The following is a 12,001-nucleotide window of genomic DNA, read 5'->3' on the forward strand; positions in this document are numbered from 1 at the left end:
AGGAACTGGAGGCATGGAGGCCATTGTTCCATGGCTTTTAGTTGTGCCCAAAATATCCTGAACCAGTATTATGTTGCTTCCATTACAGACAGCATACCTAAATACAACCAACTTCACAAGGAAAGTAGAGTGACAAAAACAGAATCTTAGAACAAATTGACATTTGAACTCTAGTCTCTACTGAAGACTCCAAGATGTCGAACTTATATCCAGACCACAATTAAACAGTATAAATGTTATAAAATGGAAATGCATTGTAAATTTTCTACATTTGGGTTTTCAAAAATGTATCCTTTTCAAGTATCTTAGCAGAATCCTGCTGGCTTTCTGAGGTTAAGGTTTGCCCTTCATTTTAACTATAGATTCTTTTTGGTGTGAGAGAAAAGTATTCTTTCCTTTATGATATTAGAATGGTAGTAGATAGTAGTATTTATTTTGCCAAGTACATTTCAAAATTTGCTACCCTTAGGTTGGACCCACATTCCTAATTTTTTATTACTAGTCTGTGGCTTTAAAAAGCTTGGAGGGGTGCTTGGGTGGCTCAATTGGTTAAGTACCTGCCTTCGGCTCGGGTCACGATCCTACGGTCTAATCAAGACCCACATCAGGCTCCCTGCTGCTCTCCCTGCTTGTGCTCTCTTGCTCTCTCTGGTGAATAAATAAATAAAATCTTAAAAAAAAAAAAATAGGGGCACCTGGGTGGCTCAGTGGGTTAAAGCCTCTGCCTTCAGCTCAGGTCATGATCCCAGGGTCCTGGGATCGAGCCCTGCATCAGGCTCTCCACTCAGTGGGAAGCCTGCATCCCTTCCTCTCTCTCTGCTTGCCTCTCTGCCTACTTGTAATGTCTGTCAAATAAATAAATAAAATCTTTAAAAAAAAATAAAAAATAAAAAGCTTGGGAACCGATGAGACACAATGTCAGTTGTAGGAATTCCTATTCCCAGGCTAGCCTTAAATTACCCATGCCTGCCATTTAAAAAATATGTATATATACACACACACATACATACATATACATAGTATACTATCTCTCACTTTAGAAAGGACACATTTGACTTTATAAATTTTATTTCTTAAGATTTTAATTAAAATAATTTAAAGAAATATACCACATAGAAATGTTAGAGAAATACAGAAAAATTATAGGCAAACAATGGATAATGAGAATTCTTTTTAAAAGAGATACACAATGATAAGAAAAAAAGAGAGAGAGATACACAATAGGGAAGAAAAATAAACAGTTTTTATATACTATTCATACATCAATTATAAACCATAGCAGTAAAAGCTTTCCGAACATTGGCAAGAAAAGCCGAGAAATTGTTGGTCTTCCTTACATTCTCTTGGAATTCTGTCAGGCACTCAAGATGAGGAGAACTATCTGACACTAGGAAAAAAAAAAAAAAAGATAATTTGAATGAGTTTTTTTATGGAAGAGAAGTGTTTCTAAATTTAGATGCTTTCATCTGATTCAAATCATTTCAGTTCCATTTTACTGAGATGCTTTGAGCACAAAACAATAGATACACTTGATTTTCATATCCTAACCTATCTTTTGGACCTGCTCTTTGTTAAATCTCTAAATATTAAAATCTTAAGTACTACAACCTTACTTTACATGTAAACAGATGGTAGTCAAGGGACTGAGGAGCTTAGTAATAAAGAACAGAATGCCATTTCCCATTATCTTTCTATACATTTTGTTTTGACTAAACTATTTTACCGGTGTGTGTGTTGTTTTTTTAAATGGTTAAGTCAGTTTTCTCTATAAGCCTTTGGCTTGGCTTTTAGTTTCTGGTCACTACATCAAAAAAGAACAACTTTCAATGCCAGCCTTTAATAATTTATAATTATGGGGAAAATTTAAGCTTTTGTAAGTTTTCATTAGAAAATGTGACTGCTATTCTAAAAGTGGTAATTACAGGGTTTACTAATCACATGAGACACAAGACACAAGTAATAGTACAGTTCTCACATGTAGTTGTACAAAATGGTACATCTTGGGAGCAAGTCTCCAATGAGGGAATGAAGGAAAGGAATGATTCAGCTTTCTCTCCCAACAATTTGGGAGAGATTTTTCCAAGAAGAAATTCGACCATGCTCTTTGGTTGAGATTGTTTAGGAAACAAGGACCATGACCATGAGGGAAAGATTAGCAAAGAGCACTTGGGTCAAAATCACACTATAGATTCTATTTTAGTACACTATTAAATATTGTGATACTATGTAGCAAGAAAGAATATACAATTTGGAGAACACTAAAAACCTAGGTATGTGGTTTTTGCTTTGCTTTTTAAAATTTAGCGTTCATTGAAAGACATTCACTGAGAGAGGAAAAAAGCATCTGTACATGAATTAGATTCCTAAAATAAAGAATTCCATGAGAATGAGGACCAAGTCACCAGGGTACATCAGGGAGACAACTCAGCAGTTCTCCTGAGTGCTTATCTGCTGTAAGTGCTTTAAGATGAGAACACAGGTCTAAGGAGCTGAGAACCATTTTCCTGAACTCCAATAAATGAAAAATTATTTTAAAAGGGGCATTAGAAGAATAAAAAAGGAGATAAATATCTTTCCCTTCTCTTCTTGTTCTCCTTATTATCAATCATATATATTTCCCATAAATCGATGACCTTCTTTCTGGTCTGCTGGAGAGTTAGTAAATGAGCTAAATTATCAATGTGTGGGATTTTTCAGGAGATGGTAATATTTCTTAAATTGATTTTTGGGAAATAAATGATTATATTCTGATGACTTAGCATTTACTTTTAAAATCACCTACTTGTATAAATTATAATATTCACATTTACGTGGTTATATCCTCTACAGCTTTAGCTTTAAGTTCTTTAAAAGCCTAATTCACATTTGTGTATGAAATGCAGTGATCTGTGGTCTTTAAGACTTTTCTGCCACTGAGGCACTGTGTCATCCTGAAGAGAAGGTACATATTAAGGATCCTACATAATCACTATGAATCACAACTATACTCACAGCCTTTACAAGACAGTATCCCATAAAGCAAGACTGGCAAAAAAGCACCACCTTGTGGGAATTACTTTCCGTCCTATTACTCTGTACGTGGAGTCAGATAACATTTGAGGATGCCAACCTTAAATGCCAGTTAAGAGATAGGAATACATACCTTCATACTCCCTGGCTTCATTTAGGTGGAGGGAAAACATAAATGGGTTCTCAGGATGCTTAGGGTCAATGTTAGTGAATATAAACTGTAATTTATCACCTGAAAAGAGAGATTAGATTATTTGGTATGAGAGGATTTTATCATGCCAAAGCTTTCCATAGGGATGAGCCATCTCACCACTGTCCTTAGTATCTTCACGCTAAATGCACACACACACACACACACACATACATACACACTTAACCAAGCTCCACATGTACAAGTTACAAGTTAGTTTTAAGTGAATTATAGTTTAAATATGATTTTAAAAAGCATAAGTAACGAAAAAAAAGAACTGATAAATTGGACTTCATCAAAATTAAAAACTTTTGTCTTTCCAAGGGAATTACCAAGAGAGTGAAAAGATAACCTACAGAATGGGAGAAAATATTTGTAAATCATATCTTTGACATGGATTTAATATATAGGATATATTTTAAAAAACCACAACTGAACAACTAAAAGAAAAGCAACCCAATTCAAAAAATGGGCAAAAGCACTTAAATGGATATTTCTCCAAAGAGATACAAACGGTCAGTAAGCACATGGAAAGATGGTCACCACCGCTAATCACTGGGGAAATGCAAACCAAAACTACAGTGAGCTATCATTTCACACCTACCATTACAGTTGTAACAAAACAAGCAAAGAAGAGTGTGGATAAAGACGTGGAGAAATTAGAACCCTGCTGGTGGGAATAGAAAATGGTGCCGAAGCTGTAGAAAAGTTTGGCAGTTCCTCAAAAAGTTTAAATCGAGAGTTATAATAGGACCCAGGGACTCCATTCTGACGTGTATACTCCAAAGAACTGAAAATAGGACTCAAGTAACTTTGCCAATGTTTACAGCAGCATTATTCACAGCAGCCAAAAGGTAATAATAACCATGTGTTCACTGCTACATGACTAGGTAAACAAAATATGGTATATACATACAACAGAATATTACCTGGTCATACAAAAAGGGATGAACTTCTGATATGCATACAACATGAATGAACCTTAAAAACATGCTAAGTAAAACAATCCAGATGCAAAAGAACAACTATAGATTTAAATACAACAATCCAGATGCAAATGAACAATTACTGAACAATTATGATTCCACCTATATGAAAGAATAGGTAAATTTATGGAGACAGGAAGTAGATTAGAGGTTATCAGGGGCTGGGGGAGGAGGAATAAGTTATTGCTTGATGAGTAGATAATTTCTGTCTGCAGTGATGAAAAATTCTGGAAATGTGGTGATGATTACACAGCACTGTGAATGTAATTAATGTCAACAAACTATATGATAAAGAGTTAAAATGGCAAACTCTAGGTCACATAGTTTTACCACAATAAAAAATGTGTTACTGAACAGATTTAATCTGACCTTTTCTACACAGTAATCCAGTCTTAATGTCTGTTTTCCAAAAGACCTCCAAATGCTCCCAAAATAAATGCCCATTAGAAATTAAAAATGGCAACCACAAAGTAGAAACTCACGTGCATTTTAATTTTGCTCTACAGCATAATTAGGAAATCTCACTTTTAAAATGGTTTTAATTACAAAAAGTAATATTCAGAAACTTTGAAAAACATTTCTTACATTTTTGTTCAAAATGAAATAATTACATTAGTATACCAGATTTCCTAAAAATACTTATTTACTTATTTAAGAGAGGAGTGGGGAAGGGAAAAGAGAGAGAGAATTTTAAGCAGACTGCACCGAGCGGGGAGCACGATACCTGTCACGGGGTTTGATCTCACAACCCTGAAATCATGACCTGAGCCGTAACCAAGAGTCCGTCGCTTAGCTGACTATGCCACCGAGGTGCCCCCCAGTACACCAGATTTTTTAAAATGTTAATAGTAATGGGAGGGATACATGCCAAAGAGAAAAAGACTTCCTAAGATAATGAAGGGTTTAATTTGGGTTCTCTTCTTTAAAAAACATTATTTCCTGACTTTGAGGGCTATGAGAAAGTTCTATTTTTAAATCTAAAATAATTTTAAAGCCTTCTTGTTCAAAAAAGCACCTCAGGATGACAGTAAGTCTCCAATGAGTCAAAAATTCAGAGTTGGACTTTGTATTTCCCTCTAATCAAAAGGTTCACATTTTTTATTAAAAGCTTATTCCAACAGGTGGTGGGCCAGAGAAAAGACTAATAGATATATGAAATTGAAAGCCCAGACGATCAAAGAAATATAATTAAGTATACAGAAAAAAGGTTTACCTTTCCAATAATAATCAAAGAAATGCATTTAAAAATAAATGCTCCAATTATATCTAGTCAACTGCCAAAAAATCAAACACAAACAGACTTAAAAAACTACAACTCTGACAACAAGACAATGAAGTGGGTACTCTTTACATTGTAGAGTTGTGCACAAAAGAATTAATATGGCAGGCCTGATGCTCTATCATTAAGACTCTTAAAAAGGTCTGCTTGCAAGATGGTCGTTGGCTGGTGTGTTGCCCACTGCCCCCCAACCACCCCAGGTTTGAAGATTCACTAGGAGGTCATAGGACTCTCCACAGGGTCATACTCAGGGCTATGATTTATTATAGTGAAAGGCTACGGCAAAATCAGCAAAGGGAAAAACACATGGGGGAAGTCCAGGGAAAACAAGCACAGGCTACACGAGTCTCTGATGGGCTTCCCTGGTAGACAACACTTTACAGGTATTGTCACATTCAGTGCTAAAGGAATTAAGCACAGTGACTCTGTACTTAATCTTAACTCTGCTGGGTTAAGATTCTTAAAAAATTATGCCTGAAAAAGTGTTTCTTTTAGACTCTGCCCCAATGCCTTTTTGGGGCTGTTTTTTTTTTTTATCCTCTCGGCAATAAATCTGAGCCACGAATAGGACTATATGCAGAGCCCTATAAGTCCTTCTAGGGAATCACCAAACCAGAGAGTGATCTTGGGGACTGCTAACACAATGAACAGTGCTATAAACTGGCATGTATACTACATACAACAGCTATTAAAATATTTACATGCTTTAACCCAATAATGCTTCTCTGGGAAATCCATGGAAGTTATACAAAAGAAATGGAGAAGTCTGTATTCACTGTAGTACTTCTAAAACTGAAACACAGGCAGAATCCAAATATTAAGTTAGAAACAAACCTGTATTAAATGACAGATAAAAGATTGGCTAAATTAAGATACATTAGTGGAATGAATTATTACACCACCATTTTAAAATTACCATAGGAAGGCTATAGTAACCTGTAAAATGCTAATCACACAATATCAGTAAGAACAAGGAACAAAATTATTTTGTGTTGGCAATCATGCCAAATATACATTAAAATACCAGATGAAAAATAACCAAGGCATCAGTAATGATGTTAAGATGAAAAAATTTTTAATTCTTTCCTATTTTCTAAAAAGTTAATAATGCTGTCATTATTTTCTTTGATAGCATTTTTGAAATTCACTACTTAGGATACACCTTTCTAATCTCTTACGTTTTACTTACATTAATATACGTACCATAAATTTTACGAATTTCTAGTCCAAGTCGATCTTTATATAAATCTGCAGATTTCTGTAGTCTTTTCAACCTCTCTTCATTAGCTTTGTTAGCAGCAGAAATAGCTAGGATTTTTTAAAAAATACATATATTTGAATATGAAGTTTTTTTAGACAAAGAGACTTTACAGCATAAAGAATGTGCCTAATGGTTCCTGGCAGAGAATGTGTGATCAATAACTCTGCTACATAAATTATACTATGGCTTCTCCAGACAAATCTTACTTAGTGAAACTGTCTCCCACTCTGCTTAATTAAGCTCCCATATCAATTGCATTATGGTTCTAGTTTTATTAGAAATCAAAAGGACCTTTAAGTAAAACAAGAGAAAATAAAGCCCACTTAGCTAACTTCACACGGCTTCCTTGCAGAAATGAGTAGCTGGCTATGCCTGCTAGATATGTTACCCATTTTTAGTAATGAACTGGAGTGAAGGCAAGAGATACAGAATTGTGAGCCATCACCACTCTGAAATTTAGGTTAATGTTTTAAATATGAGTACAACTGGAAACTTACTTTCCTTCTTCTTAGCATATTCCTCCTTAAGATCCTGAATATTTGAGGTCAGTACTTCCAGTTCCTGCTTTTTGTCTTTTATTCTAGCAATCAACCTTAACAAGTTATCTTTTTTTTCTTGAATGACGTTATTCTGCCTACAGATTTCTGTAAGAAGCACAAAATGTTAGAATATATATAGTTTGCTCTCCAGCATCTATCACAGATAAGGAATACTGACTTTATCGTAAGATCAATAATGTTTTAATTGATAAGTGCTTCCTAATGGTTCAAAAATTATAAAAACAGAAAGAAAAAAAATCCTATTCTTTTCTATTTGCATTTGAAAATAAAAGACCCTTGCAGCTTTGCTCTTCAAATAAGCATATAAATAAAGCTCACCACCAAAAAGAACCAAAATCTGGACAATGTTTTTACACAGCACTTTAAAGAACCAGTTCATTCTAATGTTATATTAATGATTCTGGAAGATACCAGAAAAACAGGAAGAAGTGTAGGAGGAGAGGGAGGGAGACAGAGAGGAAGGATGAAAACTTATTTACATTGGTAATAAACAAAACACCCAGGAATAATCTAGATCAAGAAATATGTAGGCCCCATAAGAAAAAAAGGGCAAAACCTGTCTGAAACACGTATTGATTTGACCTGGATGTATGGAAAGACATTTTATGCTTCTAAATATTATAAAGATGTCAATATTTCCCAAATTCATTTCTTTTTTTTTAAGATTTTTATTTATTTACTTGACAGACAGAGATCACAAGTAGGCAGAGAGGCAGGCAGAGAGAGGAAGGGAAGCAGGCTCCCCACTGAGCAGAGAGCCCGATGCGGGGTTCGATCCCAGGACCCTGAAATCATGACCCAAGCCAAAGGTGGAGGTTTTAACCCACTGAGCCACCCAGGTGCCCCCCAAATTCATTTCTATATTTAATGCAGTCCCCATGGAATTTGGAGGGAAGGGAAAGGGAAGATCTAGAAAAGTATTATAAAATTTATCTAACAAATACACAGGTGAGAATAGTTAAGGAAATATGGTAAGAAAAATAATGAGGATAGGGACTTGTCCTATTAAATTTAACATCTGTGATTGTGGCACTTTTAATACAATAGTGGGGTACCAGCTGAAGAAATGACATACAGTTTAAACAAAAACAGCATTCCCAAACAAACACTGGTAGATTTAGGTAATTAATATGAAAAGTGAAATATAAAATCAAGTGGTAGATGGTTCCCCAAACTGTGCTGAAATTCAAAATAAATTCCATATTTATTAAATATTTAAATATAAAATGAAATCTTGCAAAACCTAAAAGGCGGTATCTGAATATAAAGTTAGTTCTATGGGGAAAAAGATCTTTTGGGGGCACCTGGGTGGCTCAGCTGTTAAGCATCTGCCTTTGGCTCAGGTCATGATCCCAGGGTCTTGAGATCGAGCCCCACATTCAGCTCCCTGCTCCGTAGGAAGCCTGTTTTCCTTCTCCCACTCCCCTACTTGTTTCCTCTCTCGCTGTGTCTCTGTCAAATAAATTTTTAAAAATCTAAAAAAAAAAGAAAGAAAGAAAGAAAGAAAGAAAGATCTTTTTACTCAAAGGCAAAAAGAAATCAAAGAGAAAGACATACACCAGCTATATAAAAATTAATAAATGGGCAAAAAACCTTATATTTGATTCAAATAAGCATAAAACTCTACTATATGCTAGGAACTTTGTTCAATACCTTATATTTCTATAAATTTACTTCAATTTCACTATAATACATTTTGTAGGTCTAATTTAAAAGAGGTAAAAGCAGTTGACTGACTTGCTTAAACCTTTATGTGCTAGGATACAATAAATAGTAAGACAAAGATTCAAACTCAGGACTTGATTTCAAAGACCATGCTTTGAGCACTAAATATTCTCCCTCAATTTTTCTTAATCTAAAGAAGACAGAAATATAAATTCCCAAGACAAAAACAGATGAAGGGATAAACAGAGGAAATGTAGACTGCAGATGGTTAATAAATATGAAAGACAATTTAAGTAGTAATCCCAGAAATGCAAATAAAGCAATGACATACCAATTTTCATTTATTATAACGTTTACAAAAAGAATAGCTAGTGTTGAGAAGAATGCAAACTACTAGAGTCCTTGTGGCATATTTTTGACATTGCAAAACGAGTCTTAAGAATATTCATGTCCTTTGATTAGTCATCTCATTTTTACAAGTAACCTTAAGAAAACAAGATATGGGAAAGTATTTATATACAAAAAATTGTTTTCAGTATTATTTATAATGGTGAAAAACTGAAGACATCCTAAATGGCTAATAGATAAGGCAGCTTAGAAAGTAAACACAGGTAAAAGGCTAGCATATAGCCTACCACAGCAAGAACAACAGGAAAAATATGGAGGAAAACAGTAAAGAGTACTAACCCTACCACCAAGGAACTGAGGAACTCCAGCTTTTCAACCCCTAGCCTATGATTTCCAGTGGGAAAACAAATTCATTTTTCAAATAACGGGCATTTACACATCTGCACAGATGAATCTCACAAACATACTGTTGAATTAAAAAAAGGAACAAAGGGCGCCTGGGTGGCTCAGTGGGTTAAGCCTCGGCCTTCAGCTCAGGTCGTGATCTCAGGGTCCTGGGATCGAGCCCCGCATCAGGCTCTCTGCTCAGCGGGGAGCCTGCTTCCCTTCCTCTCTCTCTGCCTGCCTCTCTGCCTACTTGTGATCTCTCTCTGTCAAATAAATAAATAAAATCTTTAAAAAAAAAAAAAAGGGAACAAAATACACAAAAATGCCATTTGTATAACATTCAAAAACACAACACTAAATACCAATAGGTTAAAACACAACACTAAATACCAATAGGTTAGTTCTGGCTGGAAGGTGTGAGAAGAGAAAAGTAGATGTGGAAAGTTCTATTTCTTAAGCTGAGTTGTAAGTACACAAATGTTTATTAGTTTTATATATATGTGTGTATACACACACACACACACACAAACACACAATACATTGTTTTACTTGTATGAGGGATTGCATAAAGAAGTTCAATCTAAAAAAAAATCTCTGTGATCTATAGCTTACGATTTTGATACTCCAAAAACATCTCAACCATTCGTTCTTCTTCCTTTAATTTCACAGACAGCTTTTCTGAAAGAGAAGTTGGAATTGAAGTTTTAATTCAGCTGAAATAACTAAAAAGCAAGAACAACAAAACAGCATGTTACAAGCTAACCTCAGTTACCTGCACATGCTTTGATGGAGTCTTTGTAGGTATCTCTCAGTCCCACCATCTGACAGGAAGTGTCACTGACACTGCTTTTGAATTTATTCCAAAACTCATTTATGCTTTTATCAAACAGTGCGAGTTCGTCCTCTATCATTTTGGGAGAAAATGCTACAAAACAAATAGAACATCATATTTCTTATGAGTTACTGAAATCAAATCAGGCTCATCTTCTAATCAATATTTTGGTAGTGTGACCTTTGCTAGAAAATACTTAGCAGCTTAGTTTTAACTCTAGATATTCCCCGGGCAGAACAAGCCACCTGGACTTAACCACGGTTAAAACTCAAGATTCCAGGAAGGACATCTTTACCTCCTAGGTATCTGTCAGTAGTGTAACTGCACAAGACACTCGCACAGCTCTATGACCTTGGGGAAATGATCCTGACTCCGTTTTCTCACAAGTAAAATTGGTAACTTAGAAGGCGTCCCCAATTCTGACCATTTGAATTCCGGCCTGCATTGCCAGGTCCCACATGGACGGCCCCCTCTCCTAGGATAAGACCGCACATGAACCCTGCCTCTCCCTCCCACTAAGGTCAGGAAAAGTAGCACTAAATAGGCGACTGGAGTGGGAGTTTAGTGGGCTTGGTCCCGGAAAAGTACAAGTCACCTGCACTCTCTGCGCCTTAGTGTCTTCTTTTGTAAAACAATGTCCGGTAAGACTGCAAGCTCCCCCAGTTTTCTGTATCGCTAAAACTATCCCCCAAACCTAAAACCTTCCCAGAAGGGCCACAAATCTCTCGTTCGCTGAAACCCGGAACCTTTCAGGCTCACCGCCGCCCACCCCGACGAGTAAACCGTGCATTTCACAGACCTCGTTCCCGAAAATAAATCCCGCCCAGAAACCCACTTTCCCTAATAGCGACAGGAAGATCCGGAAGCCCTAGATCCCACCTCCCTCATCTTCTCCAGGATGTCTGAGCCCCGCCACCTACCCACAAAAGACCTGAACCAATTCGAGAAAAACCGAGTTTCCAGAACCAAGTCCTACAGCCGCGCTGACTTTCGTATTTCAAATCTTAGGGCGCCTTGCTCCTCCCGCCCCCGGGCGTCCATTCGCCTTTGGATTGGCTGATAGCTACGCTTTTCATGAAGGGATTGGTTGATCTAGACCTCCGGTATTCTCGCGAAAGGATAGGGGAGAGTGCCTTCTGGGATTTGTAGTTTTTTTCCGAGACACAGCGGACTCTCTGCTCTGCTTCGTAAAATACAGATTAATAGCTCTTGGAGGGACTTGCCCCAGCACAAGGCATTCATCATTTTCAAATAAAGCCTTCTGCAACAAATATAAGTATTGAACTTTAATCGCAGTCTGTTGCCAAATATATTCCTTTTTCTTTAATATTCCCTGTAGCTCAGAGTTAATTTAAAAAAATAAAGCTAGGGGCGCCTGGGTGGCTCAGTGGGTTAAAGCCTCTGCCTTCCGCTCAGGTCATGATCCCAGAATCCTGGGATCGAGCCCCGCATCAGGCTCTCTGCTCAGCGGGGAGCCTGCTTCC

General features: G+C 36.5%; 1 protein-coding gene across 4 annotated transcripts; it reads right to left on the bottom strand.

Annotated features, from left to right (window-relative positions):
* Window positions 1–1,161: 1,161 nt before the first annotated feature.
* Window positions 1,162–11,530, bottom strand: SPC25 (SPC25 component of NDC80 kinetochore complex). Of its 4 annotated transcripts, none has more exons than XM_032880381.1 (7): window positions 11,317–11,337; window positions 10,458–10,610; window positions 10,298–10,363; window positions 7,223–7,369; window positions 6,668–6,772; window positions 3,143–3,241; window positions 1,162–1,387 (listed from the first exon to the last, which is right to left on the bottom strand). In XM_032880381.1, the coding sequence occupies exons 2-7, from the start codon at window positions 10,594–10,596 to the stop codon at window positions 1,263–1,265; spliced, it is 681 nt and encodes a 226-aa protein (XP_032736272.1). In that variant the 5' UTR covers window positions 10,597–10,610; window positions 11,317–11,337; the 3' UTR covers window positions 1,162–1,262. The 4 variants fall into 4 exon arrangements, with proteins under 4 accessions (XP_032736272.1, XP_032736274.1, XP_032736273.1 ...); XM_032880383.1 differs by lacking the exon at window positions 11,317–11,337 and adding an exon at window positions 10,813–10,829; XM_032880382.1 differs by lacking the exon at window positions 11,317–11,337 and adding an exon at window positions 10,774–10,790.
* Between the last annotated feature and the right edge of the window lie 471 nt (window positions 11,531–12,001).

The sequence above is a fragment of the Lontra canadensis genome, unplaced genomic scaffold (genome assembly GCF_010015895.1).
Source record: "Lontra canadensis isolate GAN:19392208 unplaced genomic scaffold, GSC_riverotter_1.0 scaffold69, whole genome shotgun sequence".
Lineage (NCBI taxonomy): Eukaryota > Metazoa > Chordata > Mammalia > Carnivora > Mustelidae > Lontra > Lontra canadensis.